Here is a 25,960-nt window from a genome sequence, read left to right as displayed (position 1 = left end):
TTCCTCTGGTATTTGCTGTTATGCCAGCTCCCTTGCCCGCCCAAACTCTGCCCCACACACCCTAGACAACCTAGCAATTTCCGGTGTTCTCACAAAACGTGCCATGATCTGTTTGGATCTTGGGAAGGGAGACAGAAGGCTGAGTCGTTCTTCTTCTTCTTCTTCTTCTTCTTCTTCTTCTTCTTCTTCTTCTTCTTCTTTTTAAATTTTTTTTAACATTTATTTATTTTTGAGAGACAGAGAGAGACAGACTGTGAGTGGGGGAGGGGCGGAGAGAGAGGGAGTCACAGAATCCGAAGCAGGCTCCAGGCCCTGAGCTGTCCGCACAGAGCCTGATGTGGGGCTCGAACTCAAAAACTGTGAGAAGTCTGACGCTTAACTGATTGAGCCACCCAGGCGCCCCTGCTGAGTCCTTCTTAATGTCTCCCTCTCCCTCCCCCCGCCCATTTTGCAAATGTGATCCATTTTAATTCCCAGTTAGGTCTTGAATTTACCCTTTTCTTTCCATCTCACTGCGGTCGCTCTGTCACAAGTTGCCACCGTGACTTGTCTGGACTCTAGCATTGGCATCCTACCTGGACTCCCTACCTCCACTCCTGTCCCCCATCAACCCAAACCACACAGCAGCCCTCAGGACATGGACGAGTCAGGGCTCTCCAGAGAGATGGAACCAACAAGATGGTTGGTTGGATGGATATGTAATATTCATGTAAAAGATACATTTGATACACACACACACACACACACACACACACGGAGAAAGAGAGAGAGATTTATTATAAGGAACTGGCTGTGACTGATGTTATTGTGCAGGCTAAGTTTCAATCCAAGATCTGTTCAGCGGACTGGAAATTCAGGAGAGCTGGTAGTATAAGTTCTAATTCCAAAGCTGGTGGGCTTGGGACCCAAAAAGAACCAATGTTTCAGTTTAAGTCCAAAGGCAGGAAGAGAATGACGTTCCTGCTCAAAAAGTCAGGCAGGAGGAGTTCCTTCTCACAGGAGGGTCAGCCTTTTTGTTCTAGTCAGGCCTTCAACTGATTAGATGAGGCCCACCCACATTAGGGAGGGCAGCCTGCTTTAGTCTTCTGATTATCTCATCCAAGACACCTTCACAGACACAGCTAGAATAGTGTTTGACCAAATATCTGGACACCCCATGGCTCAGGCAGGATTTCGCATAAAACCAACCATCATGGGATGTTTCTAAAACAGACGTTACTTCATGCCACTTCTTGAATGAAAACTCCTGGGTGCTGTGTCCTTGCCCTGAGGTTAATTTCCAGACTCTTCTGCACGGCCTCAGGGCCCTCCCAGATCTGCTGTGTCCCCAACCGACTGCCCCTTCTTCGGGCCCCATCTGCCCCAGGCCGCCTGCCTTTCAGTCACACGCAGCCTCACGCTCCTTAACTACAGCAGGAGTCAGGGATAGAGCCTGTCCACATCCATCTATGCCAGGGTCTCAGCCAGGTGGTGGGATGTGGCTGAGGACCCCTCTCCCTTCCCCTTGCACCGTGGCTTCGACACAGCTACTTGTAGGAGGCATCTAGCTCTGAGGGAGAGGGGAGGGTAGAGCGGTCAGGGGAGGTTAAGGGAGAGCTGGACACTCACTCGCTAGTCTGCAGCACGCCAGAGGAGGGAACCCACTTCTTTCTCCTCAGAGCCTTGCAAAAAGACGGTACAGGATGTGGTTCATTAAACACAAATAGGCCCATGAGACTGCCATTTCCACCAGATGAAATTACCAAAAAAAGCATTTGTTCCCCGCTTTAGATTGAGTCCATCTGGAACGGAACACCCTAGTCTTCTTCCTATTGGTGCGTACCAAGAATAATAATCCTTAGCAGCGCTCGGCGCAGAGCAACTCACAGAGCCCTCTCACGTACATTATTTCATCCAATGTACTCCTCGCACAACAGGCCTGGAAGGGAGGCGTTGCTGTCTGCATTTCATGCTTGAGGAAACTGAGGCTCAGAAGGGTAAGGCGACCTGAGGGAGTTCGCACCAGGGAGCGTGGCAGAGCAGGGATTTGAACCCAGGCTGCTTTAATCGTGAAGACCCTGTGTGTGCATAGCACGGCAGCCTCAGAGAACTCTCTAGATGCTGGCTGGCATGAGACCCAGGGGAGCTGTTTGCACTCCTGTTCTGTTTCTCTTATCCACCACTGGAAGAACTGAGGGAAGCAAAGACTTAGAGTGTAGGCCCTCAGCTTGGGCGGGGGAGGAGGTACTCTATGCACCGATACCCCTCTGGTAGCTTAATTCTCTGTCTTAGCTTAGCCACAGCACTGCCAGACAAAGCCAAACCCTAAAACGTCAGAGCTGGAAGAGGCCTTGGCAGGCATCCAGCTAGGGTGAGCTTCTCCTTATGCGCCGGTTTTGATCAAAAGGTAGTAGCTGCCTGGAACGCTCGCGGAAAGAGATCCTGGGTCAGGACCAGGCTTGGTGACAGGAATCCAGTGGTCACTTAGCGACACCTACCATGGGGATGAAAGGAAGAAACAATGACTCTTGTGTAAGGCATTCTCTATTCTCATCTGGGCTGGCTGTTCCCATTCTACAGATGGGAAAGTTGAGGTCTGCTTATGCAATCTGTTAGAACCTATAGTTGCAACATAATAACCAACTAACAGCGTTGTTTTTTTTTTTTCTTCACCCTCCTGAAAACTCAGAGCAAATTCAGTCTCCTGCTTGCCAAAGCCCCCCATATCCTCAGAGATGGCAGAGTTATGGGTTGACAGACTGCATATTTTCTTGTTTTAGGGTATGTGCACACACAAATACATCCTCCCCTGAAGCCCTGGACACCACCCCTGTTGTCCTTCCCCCTAGGGCAACAATACAAGGTGGATACTGCTGTAAGCTGGTTACCCTTGATTCTATTCGGCCAGGGGCAAAACCACACTTGTTCTGCTATCACAGGCCTATTCCCAGGAAGGTGATACAGGGACTGAGGGAGCGGGGCTGTCCGAAGGGACCCTTCTCTCTCAGCAGTCCTGCACTAAGAACGTGGAATTTCCCTGGAGATGAATATGGGGCTTTTGTTCTCTCTCTGCCTTCAGCCCCTTAGTGAGAACAGAATGGTCTGGAAGGAACCCTGGTGCACGGAGGCAAGCTTTTGCCTTCCCCAGGTCGGCAGCAGCAGATAGAACCCATCAACCCGGGAGCAGCCTCACTCACAGATGTCACGGCACGGGGTGTGTTTCCTGCCGCTCTATCTCTCCTGTTCTTCCTTCATACCTTCTCACCCCTCCATCTTTCCACACTAGGGGGTCCACTAGTGGGTCCAGCTCCTGGGATATGCCAGGTTCTGTATCAGGTGCTGAGGCTGCAAGGTGAGTGAGACCCACCCCCTGCTCTCAGGAAGCTCACAGCCAAATAGGAGAGATTAACAGGTGGATAGACAGTTACAACCCTTTTGATAAATGCTGCAACAAAGGAAAGCATGCGCATGTGCGTGTGTGCACTGTGTGTGTGTGTGTGTGTGTGTGTGTGTGTGTATAGGGTCAGGAGTGAAGGAAGCAAGCCTGGGAGACTGGCCCCTAACCACGTAGGGTGGCTGGGAACTTTCCTGGAGGAGATGTCCCAGCAGAGCCCGGGAGGGTGTGGGCATTTGCCAGACTGGGGTGGTAGAGAAGGGATTTGCAGGGGACAAGACGTGAATCTGGGGTGTGGGAAAGCCTGGTGAATGCTGAGTCCTCTCAGGCCAGTTTGCAGCAACAGTGCCTGAATCTCTCCAGGTGCTCTTTAGGGACACCACTGGCTTCTTTTTTAGGTCTTTGAACGTCTCCGTTGCTCAGTCTTCCAAGTAGTTAGAGAAACTGCCATTGCCTCTGTCCATAGCTGAGTCCTCTCGCACAAGGGCGAGGCTGCATCTCCAAATGCCTGCAATGGAGTCAACACACGGGGCTAGTTTCAGAGGTACCTGGGGAATAGTTAGGAAAGCATCAAGGTTATTATGAAGATGGCATGAGGTCGTGTGATGAGTTGACTTGTAGGAACTCAAATCAGTCATTGTTCCCCCCTCCTTATCAAAAGCGTACCTTTCAACAAATACCGACATACATACCCGGTGTACGTGAGTCTTCTGCCCCGTTTGCCAGATGTGTGACTAGGGCAAGGCATTTTGATTTGCTGAGTCTCAGGGTATCTTCAAGATGGGTATAGTGATGCCTGCTTCACAGTATTGTTAGCAGAATTAGCAGAAACAATGATTATAAAGTGATAATCGGGGCGCCTGGGTGGCGCAGTCGGTTGGGTGTCCGACTTCAGCCAGGTCACGATCTCGCGGTCCGTGAGTTCGAGCCCCGCGTCAGGCTCTGGGCTGATGGCTCGGAGCCTGGAGCCTGTTTCCGATTCTGTGTCTCCCTCTCTCTCTGCCCCTCCCCCGTTCATGCTCTGTCTCTCTCTGTCCCAAAAATGAATAAAAAACGTTGAAAAAAAAATTTTTTTAAAAAAAAATAAAAAAAAAAAATAAAGTGATAATCACTGCACCTGGCATATAAGAAATACTCAGGAAATGCGAGCTGTTATTGTGATCATTTATTACTGTGAGACACAGTTGAGTCAGTGATGATTGTTATTACCATCAGTTTCCCAAAACAAAAAGCCTAATGGTATAGCTCTTTCCAGTCCTGAGTACAGAAGCCTAGATAAGCCTGAAGTCATGGCTGTTTCCCACTGGATGATCTGCCAGCTTGAATTTGAGTCCTGCCTGAACCTGGGGGTGGTTGGGGTGGGGAGGGGAGCAAAATTATCAAAAAGCACAGCCGGGAACCCAGCAGTGGGGCACAGGGGAGTGTTTGCACAGCTGGGCACTGAGCTTATAATACACGAGAAGGATGTGTAGGGCTGTGTGCGTTGGGGAAAGGGATGGCGGAGGAATGGGCAATGATGACTGATTCGTATGCAGTTCCTACTGTGGGCCAGTTAATCACATGATCTCGCGTTGTCTTCATGAGAAGCCGGCAGGGTCCAGAGTATTATGTCCATCTTCCAAATGAGAAAACTCATCTGCTTAAGGTCACGTGGCTGGTAATAGGCAGAGGCAGGATTCTATCCCAGGACTGTGTCACTCTAGAGCCCCAATGCCCTACTTCGTCCCTGTAAGAACAGATGCCAGGTACTGAGAACCACTATACGCCAGCAGGCATGCTGGGCACCTCGCATACAGGATCTCAGTGAATCCTAACAACAAACCCTCTGAAGCTGGTGTCTTCCTGCCTAGGAAACTGAGACTCAGGAGGTGCTGGGGTGGGAGGGGGGATGTATATAATCCAGAGACATATAGCTGGTGGAAATACCTGCTCTTTCCTTTCTTTCTTTTCTTGCTCAGGGCCTGTCACCATTTACGTTTTGCTGTTACTTAACCACAGTGGGCACTCCAAAAAGTGTCCTCTCTGGGAGGCATTTCTCTTCCTCTTGAAACAGGTAGACATACTTCATTGGAAGAGTGAAAAAATAGAGGCAGATAGACCAGCATGATTCTAGCCTGCATGATGTTGGTCAGTTGGTTCCAGATTCTTGTTTTCTATCAACACCCTGGCTTTGGGTCAGGGCGCAGGCTTCGAGCCAGGTCTTAGAGACTGACTTGACCGCTGATCCATTGGGTTGGAGCTGGTCTTCATCTGACACACAAGCCCTAGACCCCAAGTGTTCCTCTGTAGGATTCTTGGAGTCTGCCCTTCTGTTTCCTCACATTCCATGGGCGCCCGATGGAAGGCTTCTTTTAGAGATCTTGGTCCAAGAAGTCCCTGAAGTCTGAGGCACCACAATCACTGAAATTCACAACCGGAAAGACCCTTAATTCAATAAATCTATTAACTGTAGATGATGAAATGGGTAATGAAAAACTTGTTCAAAGGGAACTATAAACTAGTGACAGGGTTAGGACTCAAACCAGCTCCCTTTTCTTTCTTCCTTCTCATTCCAAGAAGATGTGTTAAGAGACCCTTTGTCCAAAGGTATCTCCTTTTTGTTTCTAACAGCTTTATTGAGATATATAATGCACATACCACACATCAAAGGTATCTTTTTGAGCCTTCTCTTCCGGTGGTGATTCTGCACAAAGACACAGTTTGGGTTGAGTTTCCAGAAGGAAACACAACTTTTCATTATTGTCTCGTTGAGAAGCTTCTTCAAGGAAAATGAAATTGGAGGTAAACATGCCTCCCACTTTCAACTATGTCCCGTTTTCTGTCCCACCTACTGTCAGTGATTCAGGGAGGCAGCTGGTGGGAGGGGGACAGGGGGGCACAGCCAGCAGGGGCTAAATGCAATACAAAGTGTTCATTTATATTAACGTATGAGCGAAGCTGACCCCCTGCCCTGGTTTTGTCCAGCAACAGTTTTAGTGTCTACTCTGTGCCAATGCGGCACCAAATTCAACGTGGCTCTCCCTTCACAGAGCTTGGTCCAGACTTGGAGAGAGATAGGTAATGAGGAAATCACAATGCAACGTGGAAACGCTAGGAGCAGCAGCCACACAAAGCGTGGCTTGGACACCAGACTCAAACTGTGCGTTGGGTCAGGAGGGGCATCCCAGGAACCCTGCAGGAGGCAAGGTTTAGGCCACGTAGGTGGGTAGGGAGAGGGGAAGTTTCAGGTAGCAAGACACACGTGTACAGAAAAGGCCCTGAGATACGAGACAAAAAGTGTATGGAGCAGATTGCTAGGGAGGAGCTGAGATAAACGCCAAATCCCCCTAGATGCGTGGACCATGTTAAGAAATGCTCCCGTTTTAGTAGGAGCCGTTTAAGGTCGTTTAAAGATTTTTGTGTCATATTAATTTGCATTTCAAAAAACGATTGATTTTGGCTGGTGCAGGGTGGGGCTGGACCTGGGATTGAAGGACGTGTATAAGGGATGCTAGATAAGAGTCATCCGGGAAGATCAGTTAGGAAGTTGTAGCGTTGTTTCAGGAGAAAAATGATAGCAGCTTAACATTTCGTAGTCGTGAAGCTGGAGAAAACAGAAATAAATGGGTAAGAAATGGGGGCGCTGAAGGGTTTCGTTTTTAATTTTTTTTTAATGTTTATTTTTATTTTTGACAGAGACAGAGCATGAGCGGGGGAGGGGCAGAGAGAGAGGGAGACACAGACTCGGAAGCAGGCTCCAGGCTCTGAGGTGTCAGCACAGAGCCCGACGTGGGGCTCAAACTCACAGAGTGTGAGATCATGACCTGAGCCGAAGTCGGACGCTCAACCGACTGAGCCACCCAGGCGCCCCAGAAGGGTTTCTTAAAGTAGAGCAAAGGAAGGTCAGCACGTGTTGGAGAGCGGAGCTCAGGTTTGAGGACAGTGAGCGTGAGGGTTCTCAGGGAGGTCTTCATCCAGCACAGCAGCCCACAGTTCACATCCCGATTGGCAGTACAAAGTGGGCAGCTGGACATACCCCAGACTGGTAATGAGGGGAAAAAACAAACAAACCGAAAATGCAGGTTTGGGACCTGGTTGGTAACCGTCATAGGAGACAGAGCTCCTTGTATAAAGACACAGCTCCCCTTTTGCAACTTGTCTCCTCAGGGAGCAGCCTTCCCCACCCTCCCCCCCCCCCCCCCCCACGCTCTGGGCCCAGTATTGTTTCTGAGGTTTTCTTTAGAGCGGCTTTATTTCATTTAGAGGGGCTGTGCATGCTTCTCGTTTCTGGCCAGCTTTTCCTTCTGTAAAATGCTGTGGGATAGTGCATGTTAGGTAGGCTGGCGTTAACGTCTCCCATTTCATGGAGGAGGGAGAAGGGCCTGTGCAGCCATCGACGCCAGAGCAGGAGAGAAGAATACATCCTGCTAGGGCTTTGGCCTCAGCATTTGTATTTCATTTAGCTAAGAATTAAGTAGCCTTTATGGGAGGTGCAGGGTGGATGGCCCATCTGTGTATGGATCACACGTTTCTTCCAGCACATCCATCGGCACAAGCTTCCTTCTCCTGCATCCAGCCCTGAGCCAGGATCAGGGGAGATACGAAGCATGCTCGCTCCCTTTCCACCCTTTGAGCCACGATATTTACAGTTTATTTCTAACCCTGCTCTAGAATCATCAGGCTTGCAAACAAGTTTCAGGTCCTTGGGCCTGAGACAGTTAGGGTTTTTATTCTCAAGTTTAGATATTAAGTGTCATTTCACAGAAACAGCCTTATTCATGTGGTTGCTCATAAACTACATTCGTAAAACTCAATTTATCATACTCTGAAGTGTGCCGTCACAGGGCAGTAGTGGGATGGACTCCCACCCAGTATGCATGCGGTTTGGCCACAGAACTGATGCTCCGCCCACACATCAAGATATAAAAGGGCTAATCGCTCACATAATGAGGCTTTCTGCTCTCCCGAAGGTCCCAAGCGGCTTGAGAAAACAAGGAGAGACTGGCCTGGCTAGTATATAATGGGCAGGGGGGTTGGGGTATGTCTCCACTGTTTGAAATTCCCTCTGGCACCAAGAGTGGGGGCACCTGGGTTTGCCAAATGAGGGGCTGATGGGGAAGTGGGGAGTAGCGGGGCTTGGATGCTGTCAGAATCCAAGCATCAAATATGGAGTCAGAATCATTACAATTCACCCTGGATGTTTGGTTACTGAAATGTGCTATGATTCATTTAATTGAACTTGAACGTGTGTAAGTAAGCCATTATGGCACTCTATGAGGGCTGCAGTGTGAGGGTGGTAAGGGAAATGAAAATTCTACTAAATGCCTTATATAAGAGCCCAACGCTGTGTATTTTGAGAAATGAAATGAGTGCTTTGATCACTATCAATAATGTCTGAAGCTCTGAAGGCGATAAAGTGTCTTAGTGAGGACTTTTGTTATCGATTTAGTTTGTGTAGAGACATGTGTGATCTTGATTTGTTTCGGGTATCTGTGACACAAGAGATTTCCAGAGATCCTAGATGGAGGACTGTTGCACCCACTGACTGGACCAGATGAACACATCTTTGGCAATGGCCCAAGAGTACAGAGGAATGTAGAGATGGGTTGGACTGTTGGCCAGGGCGTCCAGTGAAAAGAGGACTGCATGAAGTTTGGCCAGTTGTGTTGCCTCTTGGGTCCTGTCTCGTTATCAGGAACATCCCAGTGAAGGACTGAAAAGCAGCAGCTTTCCAGCAAATTCGATCATATATGATGGTTGGTGATGCCATCTATAAAGTTACTGGGTTGATCCTAGGGGACTCCTCAGATAGCCAAGGGGTCTTGGAAAAGAGGTGACCTTCTCCAGCACCATGGTATCCAGCCAAGGACCAAGGATGGAGGGGGGACCCTGTCCTACAGACGGGGTATGCCAAGGGCCTACGTTTGGCTCTGTGCTATAGCAGGGGGGTCTCGTGGCTGTGCTGAACTTTCAGAGTGCTGCTTCCCCAACCCAAGGCCTAATGGGCAGCAAGGGATGGAGGGCCACAGGTTCAGTGTCCGTGAGAACCAGCCTTTGTTTCCAGGAGAGCCCAAGATGCAGCCAGCAATTGCACTCTAATGGCTTATGTTAATTTTTGTAATTACTTGAGTTCATGAATAATGACCCAGAGGAAAAATCCTTTTATGCTAGCCATCTAGCAGAATAGCTAAACACGCATATTTCTGTCTTGAAATAAATACACACACATGCACACAATACATACATATATATGTCTGTATATAAAAATCGTGACTCCATTTAACCTCTCAAAAACAGTCAAGATGACATCCTGACTACTTTCATCAAATAATTAGCCTTTAAGCTTTACATTTAGCTTCCCTTGGGAGGTACAGTACTATGAGTGTTTGCCTCCACCTCTCCAGGATTCCCTCTCTCCCTCCAGTAGGCTTTTCCTTCAGAAGCTGAGCAGTGCCACCCGCAACACCAACACAGGTCTGCAGTTTCCCGACGTTAACTTGAAAATTTCACATCAGTGCAGCACGACAGGAAGTCACGTTCCCTGAGTACCTCACACTTTCTGAATTAGGTACTTCTACGTATGCCATCCCATTTGTATCTTTTAATTCTCACAAAAGTGCTGTAAAACGTAAACTGTCTTTGCCTTCCACCAGATGAAGAAACAATAGTTCAGCAGAGTGACAAGAGCCTAGTAAGTTCCAGTAGTTGGGGCAGAGTAAGGACTTGGACCAAAGTGGAGCTGATGATTACAAAGTGGAGGTTCTTTCTACCACTCTAATGTATTAAACACAGTTATAGCAAGAATTAGGCAAAAAGTGAGGCAAAATGCAACAATTCTAGTTGGTTAAAGAGTAATTAAAATCGTAGAGCTAAAAGGAATTTTACCAACGATCTAGTCTAACCTCTTTACAGACTGGGAAACTGTTGGAGAGGTGTGTTGATTACCCGAGGCCACCTGAGTAGGTCAAGGGCAGAGCTGTGATTCAGACCTAGACGAAGTCCAGTGACTTTCCCACTAGAATACATTGGCAGTCCCAGAGCTGCCTCACTAACTTTGGACTTAGCCAGGAGAGCATGAATATTAATGATATTGACAAGATATAGCCATAGGTCTGGAGTGTAAGTATGTATTTTGCTAAGCAGCTTTGTACCTCACCACTGCCCTGCTTGTAAAATTCATCCAGGCATCTGCTATTTCATATCTGTAATTTGTTTTTGAGATCCCTCGAGGGGCTGTACGTCCTGAGTACAAATCAGCAGCCTAGTCAGGTGCAAGACAGAGCCCCCAGTTTCATACCAAGCTCTGCCTTCTACTTCCCTGCGACAGAGCTGGGTAACACTTTACTTTTAAGAGGCCATTAATTAGCACTAGATTAAAAGTACAACTACTTAAGCATTACTTGCCTTACCCACAGGAACACTGTAGGACTCCAGCCAAGTTTATCTTACTGACTGGAATAATGGAGTGTCCCTCTGTGGACTGTCTCTGGCTGGAGTGTACATTGGGATTGACCCTTAAAATCATTCAGGCAGTGCCTATCCCTGGCCTCTCAGGAAGTCCACAGCAATGTAACATTAGATTTCAAGTATCTTAGGAAAAGACTGAAACAATTTCTGAAAGAGTAGACACATGAATATCATTTATTAATTTTTTTTCTTTTCTGAACACTTCCCATAGTGCCTGGCCCACAGTAGGTACTCAAGAAATACTGAATGAATCATTGCTCTAAAACCTTAATTTCTAAGTTGATTACTCAGAATGATAAAGGGAGGCACGGACTTAACTAACCTGTAAGTAATCTGTTGCCTAAGAATACCGTTTTGTCCAACGTGAGGGGGCTACTACGTTAAGAAGACGAAGGTTACTGGAGACCTATCATCATTAGCAAGTAAACAGCAGCCAATTAAATAACTGAGGATATATTTTGTGTTAGGGACCATGCTATGTGCTCACAGCAATTTATACAATAGTAGACACATGAAATAGGGAGAGTGATGATAGAAAGGAACAGGTGACCAGGAGAGGAAATGCCTGAGTTGTGGCATTAAAAGTTGTGGCTGGCAATTAGGAACCCATAAAATAGGAAAGAGGGAAAGTATAGTTTGGAGTGGTTGGACCACCTCATGCCACTCAGGGAAGACAGGAACAGCTGTCACCTGTTGACTACATCCAAGTAGTTTTGCATCCATTGTCTCGTATTTTACACCCTTCCTGTGAAGAATCATTTCCATCATTTTCCAGAAGGGGAAAGGTGAAATGGCTTGTCCATGGCCACATGGAAGGTTAGCAATGGTTTTCAGAAAGTGTTCTGTAGATTTGCAAGTTTTGTTAAGAATAAACAGGAGGTTAGATGAGGGGATACATAAAGCTCTTCTCCAGGCCCACAAACCTGCTTCACCCAGAGCAGGGGTGATCTACTTGACATGATTGACTTGCATGTGAGGCTACTCAACTAAGGGCACTGTTGCTTAAAAACAAAAAACAAACAACAAACAGAAACTGCTATAACTGAGGAAAACGGTGTCCTGGGGATGGACTACGTATGTGATTGAGTCAACACGGTAGGTAATTGAAAATTGATTGGACTAAGCACAGCCTGAAATATTCACATCAAAGAAAAAACTCTTCAGGAGGCGTCCATTTCCCACCCATTCGGAGTCAGCAGGTGCCTGCCGTACTTGAGGACCACGGCATGAGCGTAGTTCAGCAACGGGAAGCCCTAAGTGCTGAACAGCACTGGTGATAGCACTTGCCTCCAAAAGCATCGGCAGCTACAGGGTTTCTGGCCCATTTACGTCAAGCCAGCCCACAATGTACGTTTCTGTGCTGCAGACCCTGTGCCAGAGGCCTCGACCACTGTTATTGCCTCAGCAAGCCCCCCACTGACAGCAAAGACAGACCTCCTACTGCCAGGTGCTATCACAGAGAAAGTGGCTCTGATAACTACTGGAGCCATTTGTGATGCACTTTTAATTGGATCAGTTTCTTTTCAATTCTACGATCTTTGGAAATTGGATGCAATTTCATAATCAGAACACGGGGCTTTCTCCAGGTGAAAAGCACAAGAACTAATTCAACATCCTACCAATTATTTCCTTTCCTATTCTTTGGCAGCTATTACAACAGAAGCCAAAAAAGCAACGCTACCACCAAACAACAAACACAAACAAAAACAAAAAAAAAAAACAACAAAAAACAATTTTGAGTAGCCCAGCTCAGCAAATTTTGTTTCTTTGAAAAGCAGGGTGATAGCTCTTTGGCCCTGCATCTACGAGCAAAACATGCTGCTTAGCAAAAACAAAGCCTGAGAAGCCTTGTCACGATTTCCCTTATCCAGTTTTGGTCTTTTTAAAGACAAGACTTCTTCCGTTTTTGAACTGTAATTATAAGGATAACGCAAATGGTAGAGGCTCATTTCCTAACAGAGCGCTGGTGACTCTATCAACCTTGGGGGCTGATTCTGTATACCTGTGGGTGAGAGTAAGATTTGGATCATTTTTACATAATGGTGCCTTAGGCTGATTTTGGGCTGGGGTAGATCCTAACGCTCTCAAAGAATGCAGTGTCCGATATGGAAGCAAAGCGGCGTGGTACAACTTCTCTCTCTCCATCTCCCAAATCCCATATTTAATTAAAAGACATGAACACCAGCGATGAAGAAACAGTTATCAATTATTTAATTCTGATAGAGGAATGGAAATAAATCTCAAAACCAAATATTGTGCCGTCACTTGAGGAAAATACAGAATAAAGACCCAACAGTTTTGTCTTAGTAATGAAAATGTGATGTGCCCACATCTCCACTCTGCTGGCCCTGGCCTGTGTTATACAATTCTGCAGACAACTCTTAGCACAGGTCAGTGGAGAGAGGTAATATGAAAAATGATGAACTCTAGAGACTCTCCAAGAGTGTTTACTGACTATATTAGCATTTGTGTTTGTTTATTCCCATCTTTCTGTGCTTTGAAATAATTCCAGTCTATATGCTCCTATAAAAGGCAAGCAATTTCCAGGCTGAAGTCTTCCATACCAACCAACTAGGGTCAATCCATCCTCTGTCACATCTGCAATTAGAGACCAATCCAAGATGGCACAAAACCTCCAGAGCCGAGAGGTCCAAAGGGACTGTGTATGTCTCTTGGTGGCACTAAATGAGTGAGCTTTCACTCTGGTAAAGGTGAAGAGACCTGAGACATCATGCCCCAGGGCTGCGATGTCTGAAACGAAAGATGGAGCATGCACACTAAATGCAGCAGAGCTGAAGAGAAAGTATCACAGATGAAACACATTATAATAGGAGGGAAATATGGGACCGGGGTTAACGAGGCCAAAAGAGGGAAATCAACAAGGACTCAGTATAAGGGCAAATTTCAAATACAGGGGCAGGAGGCTCTCTACTGAAGCCTCAGAAGTGCCTAAATTCTAATCAAACTTCAGTTAACCCCATATCATATGTCTTATTTGGGGCAATGCATGTTAAAGCTCTAAATTTAGGAAGAAAATAATGCAGAAAGAAACAAACAGAAACAGAAACAAAAGAACTACTAAAAGACAGAGCTTCTAAAATTCTAAGAGTAGCCAGCGGGAATGAAGACCTAGGCCAAGCGCACTCTACAATACCACCAATAACCCAGGAATAAGGGTGGGGGTGGGGGTGGGGGTTGGGTAGGGAGCTGGCTGGGAGAAGAACCTGTTCTCTCTTATCCCCTAAGGGGTGGAGTATCTTCTCAGATGGTAGCTATAGATCTTGATGCAGTGATCCCAACAGTCCAAGACCAACAGCTGCCCTTTAGGAGTGAGGGCGATGCCCACTGGACACGTGAGCCCCTCTCGAATGAGCACACTGTAGCCCCCGCCCTTGGGAAAGTGGAGAATTTCCTTTCGACTGCTATCGGCCACAATGAGATCGCCACGAGCATCCACACACATGCCGGCAATGCAGCGGAAATCCTCATTCTCTGAGAAAAAGTGGCTAATCTGGCGACCCAGCTGCCCATCGGGGCCCACAGAGCCAATGGAGAAGCCGCCCTCCAGGTGGTGCTCGTTCTGCCGATTCTCCAGATTGAGGCCCAAGCCCTGCGTGAAGTAGACGGTGCCCTCGGCGTCGCAGGTGACAAACTTGGGCCGCACGGCACTACAGAGGCAGCTGTATTTGACCACCCCTGCCCCCCGGTCAACAGTGAAGCACCAGAGCTTTCCACCTTCCACATCAGTTACCACGAACTGGCCAGATGGAAGGGCTGTGATGCCCCAGGGTTTGCTCAGCTGGCTCCGGTGACAGGCCACGCAGTGGCCATCCAAGGTGTATACCTTGAGGGAGTTGTCATAGCTGTCAGTCACACCAATCAGCCCCTGGCAGTTCATGGCCACTGAGAGAGGCGTGAGGTTGGGCAGATCAGCCCCAAGGAAGCTCAGCACAAAGCTGTCAATGCCACTGGGGCTGCGGCGGATCTCCTTCAAAAAGCCTTTGCGAGTGAACACTTGGATTCGGTAGTTGCCTCGGTCGGCAACCAGCACCTCGCCCTGACCGGTCACGTAGAGACTCACCGGGAGGTTGAACATGCCTGGCGTGCTGCCTTTGGCCCCCATCTTCTTGAGGAAGAGGCACTGCTGGATGTTGGCGGCTGGCTCGGAGCCCCGCTGCTTCGCAGGCGAGGCCCTCGGGCTGGCAACCACTTCCTCGGGGCTCACGTCCATCTCTCTGAACGTAACAGAGGTGGAGGCGGCAGAGGCTGCCGCCTCCATGGCCCAGGAGTCTTCCATGTTGACGGTCCGGGGCTTCTTAACAGCCTGCCCGATTTGGAGGGGGCCGACGTGGCCCACCTTAAGCAGCTCCACGTCCTGTAGGGTAAGCTCACGGGGCAGGCTGGCCGTGAGCTCCGGCTCCTCCTCGTCCGCGGTCTCCTCCAGGAGCGCGACATCCGCCTGCTTGATCTTGGCCAGGAAGTAGTCACAGCGAGACACGGCCTGCACCTCGGCAATGTTAAGCAGGTAACTCTGCTCCTCCACCACCTGACTGTTGGACTTCTCCACCTCGGCGAGAGAGCCCGTGAAGAACTTCCGAGAGCGGGCCAGCTCTTCCTGGACCCTGCGCTCCTCGTGCCCGTACTCCTGGAGCACTGCTTTATACCTGGCCTGGAGGTCCTTGGAGACCCCTTCCAAGGCTACCTTCCGCCGCTGCAGCTCCCCCATGAGCTCCCGCAGACGGGCCAGCTTCTCTCCGAAGTCGTGGCGCCGCTCCTCGGCCGCCTCTTTGACGGGGAGCGTACAGTGGCCAGGGGGCTGGTGGTCAGCCTCCCGGCAGGGCTCACACAACACCAGGCCGCAGCTCCTGCAGAACTGCCGGGGCAGCCGCCGCCCACAGGACCGGCACATGAGCAGCCCCACGGCCTCACTGAGCCCCGCCGTGTCAATGATCTTCAGCACGGTCAGGTTGTCCGTCAGCTGGGTGAGGCTGGTGATGCGGGTAATCTTGCTGCAGAAGGGGCAGCGCACACCGTTGATGCTACTGGCCAGGAGCTTCTCCAGGCACTGGCGGCAGATGGTGTGGCCACAGTGCAGGAGCTTGGGCCGCAGCTGCTCCTCTGTGAAGGACTCCATGCAGATGGGGCATTCCAGCACTTCCCGGAGGGCATCCAGGTTCAGGTGAGACGCAGCCGCTGCTGCGGCCATCGCACTTCCTCTGAGGGGCCTGCTAACACAGCCCAGGACCGAACAGCTTGGCATTCATGCTCCAGAGGGTCAAAGCCTGCTAATAAGAATAAGAAGCCATTACTGCACTGCCTGCATGAACTAATTCTCTCAAGAAACATCCAGAGAACAGCTACCATCTCTCATCCAGCCACTGACGTGTTTAACAAATACTTGTTGAAGTCTGTTAGGTGACCGTGATACACAGGGAAACGGAACAGATGCAGCACTGCATAGTAGGTGAGAATTCAGGTTCTCGAGTCTCTGATACTTAGTTGTGTGACCTTAAGGAGGTGGCCTAAACTTCCCAAAGCTCGGTTTCCCCATCACCCATCTATAAAATTGAAGTCATAACAGTATCTACTTTATATGAGTTTTGGAAGGGTTAAGCAACATGAGGACTACGACGCACTTAGCACAGCCCGTGACCAGCATCATGCCTGATTAATGTTAGTGATTACTGACATCTACAACTCCATTTATATTAGGGGAAAAGCCTAAGAAAATTATAGGAAAGGACTACACACAAAGTTCTGTGGGTGCACGGTGGACGGAGTAACAGTTCCCAGAGGAACTGGGAAGGGCTTCCCAGAAACAGTGTCACTTCTGTGACAGGTCTGGAAAGAAACAAGGCCTTGTGGGATAAAGGCATTTTAGGCAAAGAAAACTATGTGACCAAAATCATGGAGCCTGTTTTATTATGTTATATAGAGTTCACCATGTCACATTCGGGGTCCTGGGAAGCATACAGGGAAACAGAAAATTCAAGTGATCCGTAAAACATTAGGTCGGGAAATACATGTATTTTTCATGCATCTATTCCCCTATCTACTCACCAGTCCACCCAACTAGGACTAGGTACCACGTGCTGTACTATACTAGGTTTTCAGGATAGAAATCCTGCCCTTCAGATCTCAAACTTTAGGAAAGGGGACAAGACATATAGGCAAATAATAGCCAAGGCAGAAAGCAGTAACAAACTCAGTTAGATGGAGGCTATGAGGCATCTACTCTAATTTGAAGGCAAATAGAATTTTCAGTAGGGGCTGGGGATGGCACTGGATAGGGCTCTGGAAGGGTGCACAGATACGTAGAGATGGGAGAAAGGGAGTACCAGACAAAGGGCAGTCTTAACAAAGGTTAGAAGGCAAGGGGAAAAGCAAGAACTTCAGGGTATTAGGAGAACCTGTTGCCTGTATACATTTGTTTCCTCATTTGTACAATGAAATAATACCGCCTTCACAAGGTCAACGCGAGGATTACATGAGATGATATAGGCAGTGTATGAAATGCTAAGTTTTGGCTTAGCACCAAAAAAGTCTTAGATAAATTTTAGTTCTATTTTCTCTCATCCTTAAGGTTAAAACTGTGGGGAGAATGTAGGTAGATTAAAGTAACTGGCGTGATTATGAGAATAATTATAAGAAGTCTTCAGAGCCGAAATGAGACCTTTGGATTTCATTTTGACGGGCATGGTGAAGCAATGCATGTTTTGAAGCAGAGAACTGATAGGATCAGAGCTTGAATGGAGTAGGTGAAAAGGCGGAGAACCTAGTCTGGAAGCTGCTGCAAAACCGCCTGGGGGAGGTAATAGGGAGCCTGAACTAGACAGCAAGGGGTGGAAATGGAAGGAAGATGCATGGGAGCAATATTCCAGAAGTACAATCACTAAAATGAGTAGATTGAAGTAGGAAAGTGGTGGAGCTAAGATAACCAAAGACTCAAGCCCAGTGATTTAAAAACCAGTAGTGCCTTATCAAGACCATTTATTTTTGGCCTGGAACACCCCCTGCTTCTCTAAGTACACGCCATAAATACTCCCACCCACCTTGATCCACATATGCTCATGAAATAGAACAGAGATCTCAGTGCTCTGAGACTTCCGTCATTGTGTATTTATACCCCAAATTAGAATGAACAGATCTGGCAAGGTGAGGCATGTGGGTAAATTGCAGCCCTTCTTAAATGCAAATTCTACAGCCACATCTGTGCTGTCCTGAAATGCAGATCCTCAGCCATCAAGGAGAAGAGGAGGGCAAGTTAGCTGGGTTTTAAGAACAATGCAGCAAGCTGAGAAGAGCTCTGCAAATGCCATCAACTTTCTCCACGCATACAGAAGAAAGGGCGTCTATGCGGAGATGCGTACTAGATGCGTATTACAGAATTCCCCGTATTTAGCTTTGCATCGCGATCTGACAAGTACTCAACAGCAGACACACACAGTATCCAAAAGCAATCCAACCTCTCTGAAATCCCACTTCCCTTCTACTGGAAGGGAAACCAATATACATCTAGTACCTTCTATGTGCTGGATGCCACACTAGATGCTTCATATACTTAATCTCATTTAATCTGCCTCATGCCCCTATAAAGTAGGTGCTGTTTTTATTATCTCATTTTGCCATGAGGAAACACTGGCTCAGAAACACTGGCTCAGGGTCACAAAGCCCACACGTGGTGAAACCATGCAGTACAGATAACCTTTAACTTTGCTTAACCCAGAATTACTTCAAGCTTCCCCCCCCCGCCCCCCGCCACTGGTGTAATAACACTTGTTAACAAGTGTTCTCCAGACCATACTCTGGGAAACGCTGTCTTATAGCATATCCTTTTCTCCACAAATAAGAAAGAACAATACTATTGTTACGGTATTCAGCTTCTATAAAATGGGCTATATTGATTTATTATCTGGGTGACCCACTCTCACACAGCAGCCTGGCAAACCATTATAATTCAAATCCACGTCTCAACAAAATGACACATTATCACGTATCATGAACCTATAAGGTCTCAAGTGAATATCTGAAACTTAATACTGACTTCTTAAATGCCATGGGTCTGGGCACAGTAGTTGAGAAATGCTGATAGAAACCTCAACTCAGAATCCATGCAAACCTTAGTTCTAAACCAATAGCTTCGGTCCCTTCTTCCATCATCTGGGACAACAGACTGAGGGCAACATTTGGTGTTTAGATCAAGAGCATGTCACCTTACAATGCAAGGGACATCTGTTCTTCCCAAAGCTGGCACTGCAGATCAGCTAATTAAACAAACCTGCCAACCTGTAAAAATACTAGCAAATTCTTTCCCCAGCTTTCTGGAATGTCGTACCACCTCCTTCAATTAAAAAGCTTCTTACCGCCCTGTCTAAGCCATCCACTTTGAAAAATGAATTTACTATGCCCACATCCATATCCTAAAATACCTCAGCTGCCTGCAGCTTCACTAGGCTCTCTGAGGCAGAGGAGAATGTCAAGGATTCCTACTCTAATGCTGGCATGCTTTGCCAGGAAAGCTGGAGCTGCCATCACTAAAGCATCAGGGATATACCTCAGACTTGGAAAAAGCCTAAACTATGTCTCCCATCTCTAGGAGCTGGGAACAGTGCCTTCAGTAGGATCCTAGCCCGACACAGAGCTCTGTGTGACAAGCAGATACGTTCCCTCTCCTCCAGAAGCGTGTATCTAACCATTACTGTTAATACTGACAGTGATTCAGATGGAAAGTTAATTCAAACTCAGTTTCCATGAAAGGGCCAGATGGGTGACAGGAACTGTCTAACCATCCCAAGTCTCTAAGTTAGCTGCCCATTTTCTGCGAGCTATAAAATCTAAAACCAATCAGAACGAACCCCCAACACGTTCTTTATAATAGTGTTGTCTGACTTCATGATACCTTGAATATGTTTCCTGTTGTGTCTTTGTACTCTCAACTCTTGACTGCTCACCTCAGCCCATGCACTCTCCCATCACTGTTCTGATCTCATGATTAATACTGCACATTGCCTACTGATACCAGGCCAGCTCTTCAGGTGAGAATCTACCCCTTCAGCTGTGTTTGCTTCAGCTGCCTTAAGACTCAGGAAAATTCTACAGTCCTACCCTAGCCTAATCCAGCCGTTTCTGGCACCACCAGGCTTTCCCCAGTCCATGATTTAAACAACCAGGATAGCAGGAAAAAACAAAAAAGCAAACAGAAACCCATGAACCCTGAAGTCAGACAGAACTGGGGTCAAATCAGCACTGTCATTTTCAAGGTGTGGGACAATAGGTGAGTTATTTAACCTCACCAAATTTGTTTTCTTACTTTACAAAAAATAAGAAATTAAGGATAATGCATGTGAAGTGCCTAGTCTGGAAACCGGCAGGTATGAAATGAAAAATTGCTATCTATCATAGTTTTAGTAACAACCAGCAATGGTATTAACAATAACAACAGCTTGTACTGGTATAAACCAAGCATTCAGTTTATAAACTACATTTTCAAAGGGTGACACGTCTTTCTTTTCATGACATATAAAAGCACGTGAAGATTAATAAAGAGACTGGCCAGCTTTGAAAGAATTTGATTGAGGACACTAGGTATTCATGCTAGAAACTGACTGCCACATGAATTCACAACTTCTTTTGCCCAGAAAATAGGCTTCTTCTACTCGGGACTAAACATGGAATGCTAGAATTAGTAGTGATCTCAAAGAGTAAAATAGATGAGTAAACGGAGATCAGGAGAGAGAAATCGAGAACTTGCTAATCATATGGCAGAACGAGGACTAAAAGACAGGAACTGGAGGTGACCAGTATTATGCAGACTAAGAAAGAGGGCTCAGGAATCAGGCTTTCTGGATTTCAATCCTGGCCCTACTGCTCACTGTGGAGACTTGGACAAGTTAAGTAACCTCTCTAGTTCTTGGTTTATCTAAGAAAACGGGATTTACAACAGTAGCTTCCTCACAAGGTTATTGTAAAGATTAAATGGGATTATGTGAATAACACACTTAGTATAGCACCAAGGGAAGCATACAATTAACTGTGCAGTATTTATAAGAGTGCAGGGGCAGCCACTACTCAGCCAATGAGAAGAAAAGAATACGCACTTTACAACAGGCATACTGTATGAAGATACCAAATATTCAAGTTTCAAAAGTAAAAGTTCTGAGCCTTCACCAAAGAGTTTTTACCTGATCTCTGAATCAAAAGATTAGAGATGCCCAAAGGCCGTACATGTGTCACCTCCTTGGGGGCTTAGGCCGTCAGCAGAACTGAAGAACTTCAAGCAATTAATTAAACAAATCTTTACTTGAGCACACACTGAGTCTAGCCCCATAAAAACACTAGGGATATAATTTTGAACAAACCCAAACATGAATAGAGCGACTTACCTAAAAACCAGAAAACATGTAAAATAGTACTACGTTTCCTTTCACAAAGCATAAAAGTTCATCTTCCACTGCCACCCTCCTCTGGTTTGGCAGGGGGGTGGTTTTGCAAGGCTTATCACATTTCCTTTCTAAACTGTATGTATTCCTCTTGTGTTTGAATGGAATGCTGACCAAGTACACAACCATCTCCGGGCCCCCAATGGTCGCTCTCTGGGAGGTGCTAACAGGAGCGATTTTAACAAAGTCAGGGAGGTCCTCTCGTGACACCTGCCTAATCTTGTGTGGAAGAGGGTCTGAAGTTTATTTACACAGGGCGTTTAAGGTACCTGCCAACAGCTAAGAGAAACTCAACAAGTAGGAGCTTATAGGGAAACACAAGCATGACTTCCCCCCAAAGCTGTACCAGTCTGAGACATACAAAACAACTCAGAAGAAAATGTTTGTAGAAAAGGGAACCTCAGCTAAAGTATGTCAAGAATAGGTTAAACCAATAATAGAGTTTGCTGGAAAGACACTTTTCTTCCTCTTCTAAAACAGCAGGCCCTGGAAAGATTCCCTTATATCTTCCACAAACGTTTGGGTTAATACCAATGCTGCCAATGTGACAAAGAATCTTGAATATGGGAAAAACCAACAGTCCTTTCTCAGAGGACCTCCAACTCATCTCGACTCACCTACCCCTCTTCCAGTTGCTTTATCTACATACAACACATGTTCACTTAACCGTGAGCTTTTGATGAAAGGATCAGGAAGCAGATCCTGGGAAAGGTAGAGGAGGGGATGGGAGTTGGGGGGAGACTGGCAGGGGCTGCTTAGGGTCACTGAAATTTGGCAAAGCAACCCTCAGTTCCGTTCTAGCAATGCCTTCCTCTTAGAAGTGCTCTTATAAAACTACCATTTATTGGATGTCAGGCATCTTTTATACATCATCTCCTATTCTCGTAATCACTGTGAAATACATGTTTGTTATTCCTCTTCATAAATAAGGACACAGAGTCTCAAAGCTGGTAGGTAGTAGAACTGAGATTCAAATCCAGGTGTGTTAACTCCCAGTCATAAAACCACATCAACTCAAAACATCCGTTACGGTTCCCTAGCTGATGAGGCTACCACTGGCTCTAGGCAGTTTGGCTGAGAGGTTGGTAAAGGCACCTAGGAATGATTTTTAAATCAAATTGTTATACCAAAAGGACAAAATGGAAGGACTGTCACAGAGGCAGCATGTCAGTGTGCAGGGACAGTGATCTACCCAAAGGGCTTTGTAAACCTAACTACCAAACTCTCCAGACACAGGTGCACAGGGTTTAAATGTTGGAGAAGCCATTCTAATGAAACTAGTATAATATAACTTAGGAGTCAGACAGACCTGGGCTCACATCCCGCTGTGCTATGAAGCCTTAGGTAAAGCATTTAACCTATTAGTTTTCTCATCTACAAAATATGGAATAACATCTACAATGTTGGCAGGATTAACTGAGTCAATGCACATAATAAACAGTAAATGGTTGCTATTCTTATTTTTAATAGATTGAGGCTGCTAAGAAGTGTCTGTCCAAGGTCACCTAGTAAATTAGCAGCAGAGGAGGGATTTTGGACTTGAAGCCTCTGATTCCCAGGCTGATTCAATTCCTATCACGTTTTCCATAGCGGTGCGTATGACTATCCCAGCTAAATCTCTTGCCTTCTGATGCAGTCCTACTGTGTTCCTGAACTGGCTTCAGCAGTGCCATAGCTTGTCCTCCTGGAGCTGACAGAGCAAATGCTGTTACTCTGTCCCAGGGGAAAGAAACCCAAGAGATCATTTAGAACCAGGAGTTACTTTCCAGAGCGTGACTGCCTTCGGCTTCAGTCTCTGCTGTGAAGTGTTTTTTTCAAGCCAGCGGCCTCCACACCTCACCCTTCAGTCCCTAGCACCTCATCCCGTCTAACTTCAGGCTCCTCCCCTTATCTGCCCACTGGTCCTGGTCTAAGAGCAAATCCAGAACAAAGTCCAGGGCTACTCCCTACCTAATTGAGATAGTTTTGTCCCCTTTCGAGTGCAATTTGATATTCAGCAATACTCATGGGCAGTTCTTTCATTAGAGGGGAAGGGGCTGAGACAGTAAGACTAAGCAGGCCCCAGCAAGGAAAGAGGGAATATGCAGGGTTACAGGCTACAGAGATCTGAGTATGAGCCTAGCTCTGCCACCCTAGTTATGGAACCTTAAACAAGTCACTTCCCAAGCCTTAGCTGCCTCACGTGTAAAACTGGATATGGTAGGGCCTGTTGACTAGTGCTGTGAGGAAAACTGAGTAAGAAAGCACATATAAAAATTACACATTACTAAATTTTGCATGCTTGCTGTGCACCAGACACGAAGCACTCTGGTGTCTCTCACTGAAGCTTCACGGTCATCTATGATGTCGTCCTGTGATCAATTCCATTTTACAGATGAAGAGCCAAGCGCAGGGAGGTTAAGTAATTCATTCAAGATGACAAAGGAGGGAAGACAGAGAGCCAGGATTTGAATCCAGAACATCTGACTCCTGCGCAGAGGTCCTCAGCTTTGGCACTGCTGACATTTTTGGGCCAGATAATTCTTTGTTGTGGGGGCTGACCGGTGCACTGTACAATGTTTAACAGTTTCCTTGGCGTCTGCCTACTGGAGGCCAGTGGTCCCCCGTACCCCAACCGTGTGGGCCGAAAACGTTTCCAGGTATTGCACATGTCTCATTAGGAACCCTCTCTTTAGAACCTGGTGCAGGACTAAATGCTCAGTGTTCCCCTCTTCCTGTCATTCTTTTCCAGCCCAAACACCTCACTCACAGAGTCACTGCCTCTTGGAGCTGTAGTGGACCTTATTCAGGATTAATTCAGTCTACTTATGTAAATGATAAGGACGGTAATGCCTGAGGTCTTGTTCTACTCATCCCCTGGAGGTCTCCCATACTATCTGCAATCACAGCTCGGAGGGGCAGGGGAAGGAATACTTAGGCAGATGACCTTGAACGGTTTCCTTTCTTGCTTTCCGCCTCCTTTAACCACTGTCTCCTCCCAAGCCTACCCCTTGCAGCAGCCCAGGCTGGGTTCAGAGTTACTGGCAGTGCCATAGTTGCCCTGTGATAAGCAATCTCTGGTTAGGGAGGGAGGGGGATTTTGCCCCTCCCGTGGAGAGTCAGGCTCCTTCAGGAGTCCTGATCCCTGAAGATTTCTGACTCCGCTGCTGAACCCCTGAACTCTGCTAAACTCCACACACTCAAGTCCACTCACATACTACCCCCCGGGGCCTTGGGACTCTAGTATAGTACTCCCTTTGCCTCCCATGCAGACTTCAGGAAAATTCCTTTAGCAGCCCGAGACACCAATCCATAAACCTATTCAGGGTCCTTAGAGCCCTTTCATTCTATAACCCAGTTAGTATGTCTCCAGCCTGTCTCCTCAACCCTCCCTAAATCCCAACCGTCTTACAACAGACAATTCAGCCTTTTGGGCTCTGTATCGCAGCCCTTACCAATTCTTTACTCATGTGCCCCAAATGCCTCTGACATAGATCCTTTCATCTGTTTCCAAATCGCTGCAGCCTTCAGCCCTGCATCCCAGCACAGCATCCCAACTGCACACCCCAGACTTCTGTGCCCCGCCTCAATCTGAGCCCCCAACTCCTGCATTCCATCAGGCAGTCTGCCGGCCTCAAACCTGGTTCCTTCCCCTTTTATCCACCCCATGTCATGTGCTGCCTTCAAACCTCAGCTTGATCTCTCCTTGCTAACAAGACACTGCCTCCCACTGATTCCCCCAAGAACTCACGCCCTCAATTTTCCCCAGATCTCATCTGGAAAACGCTTCCTCCCCAGGCCCTGCTCTCTCTGATCTCAGGTTTTGGCCCCTCAAATGCATGGTGACCCCAGACTGCCTCAAACCTCCTGAGATGCAGCACCCCAAACCTCATCAGAGCCCCCCAGTTCCTTTTTATTTCCGAAATTCTGCACCCCCGATGCCTCCAGGGCCTTCAGATGCCCTCCCATCTCCCAGATGCTGCACCCCTTTCCTCGAGGACCCCCACATTACCTCAGGCCTCCCGAGATGCTGCACCGGGTATTCTGAGAGAGGCCCTCGCTCCCCTCCCAGCGGATCTGCATCTCCTCTGAGCTCCTCTGCGCCTTCGGATCCCTCCCGAGCCTGTCCCTCGCAGCCCCACCCCCACCCTGGTCCTGCCCCCCAGATCCGGTCCCCAGACCCTGCCAGTCGGGCGTGGGCCGGCCGCTGCACGCCAGCGCGGCCCCCCGCCCCGCCGCTAAGCCACGGCCCGCGACTCAGGCCACGGTCCCCAGTCCCGGACCCTCCTTCCCGCCCCTTACCTGACCGCCCGCGGCTCCAACGCGTCCACCGCCGCCAGCCCACCCGCCCGCCGCCCTCTGCGCACGCGCCGCCGCAAGCCCCTTGGCGGGCGCTAATTCGCACAGCCGTCTGTCCGTCACTGCGCCCCGCCCCCGGGGCATGCTGGGGCTTGTAGTCACACGGACCCGAGCGTCCGTAGCTCAGGGGCGGAGTAGAAGCTAGCTCCCAGCTGGGAACGTGGGGACCTAGGAACGCGCGCGTCCGCTTTGTGTCCCCCCTTGAGCGGACAGGGAAACTGAGATGAAAGCGGCCCGCCCAGGTTCCCTCAGCGAGTCCGGAGCTAAGTCAGAACTCGTGTCTGATTCCAATATGTGCGTTACCCGCTTCGCTGACCCGTGACGTCCAGGAACGGGCCTCAGCAGAGCCTGGGCTCCTGGCAGA

At 47.9% G+C, this 25,960-nt stretch overlaps 2 protein-coding genes across 9 annotated transcripts in view; one reads left to right on the top strand and one right to left on the bottom strand.

The window, feature by feature from the left end:
• Window positions 1-25,960, top strand: part of ASTN2 (astrotactin 2) — an 874,248-nt gene that overhangs the window by 643,504 nt on the left and 204,784 nt on the right. The gene's annotated exons all lie outside the window — the stretch shown is intronic.
• TRIM32 (tripartite motif containing 32) lies at window positions 13,008-25,920 on the bottom strand. 5 transcript variants are annotated; one of them, XM_053908237.1, is made up of 2 exons: window positions 25,900-25,920; window positions 13,008-16,101 (listed from the first exon to the last, which is right to left on the bottom strand). In XM_053908237.1, exon 2 carries the CDS (start codon window positions 16,077-16,079, stop codon window positions 14,061-14,063), a length of 2,019 nt encoding a protein of 672 aa, XP_053764212.1. In that variant the 5' UTR covers window positions 16,080-16,101; window positions 25,900-25,920; the 3' UTR covers window positions 13,008-14,060. The 5 variants fall into 5 exon arrangements, with proteins under 5 accessions (XP_053764212.1, XP_053764209.1, XP_053764210.1 ...); XM_053908234.1 differs by lacking the exon at window positions 25,900-25,920 and adding an exon at window positions 25,540-25,616 and having other exon boundaries at window positions 13,008-16,104; XM_053908235.1 differs by lacking the exon at window positions 25,900-25,920 and adding an exon at window positions 25,540-25,616.

The sequence above is a fragment of the Panthera pardus genome, unplaced genomic scaffold, assembly GCF_024362965.1.
Source record: "Panthera pardus isolate Hobbes unplaced genomic scaffold, ASM2436296v1 HiC_scaffold_20, whole genome shotgun sequence".
In the NCBI taxonomy this organism is placed as follows: domain Eukaryota; kingdom Metazoa; phylum Chordata; class Mammalia; order Carnivora; family Felidae; genus Panthera; species Panthera pardus.
Note: the sequence above shows the minus strand (reverse complement) of the source record. Positions and strands in the feature narration are given on the sequence as shown.

Coding starts and splice junctions, on each gene's coding strand:
- TRIM32 (XM_053908237.1), bottom strand. CDS start 16,079: ATGCCAAGCTGTTCGGTCCTGGGCTGTGTTAGCAGGCCCCTCAGAGGA.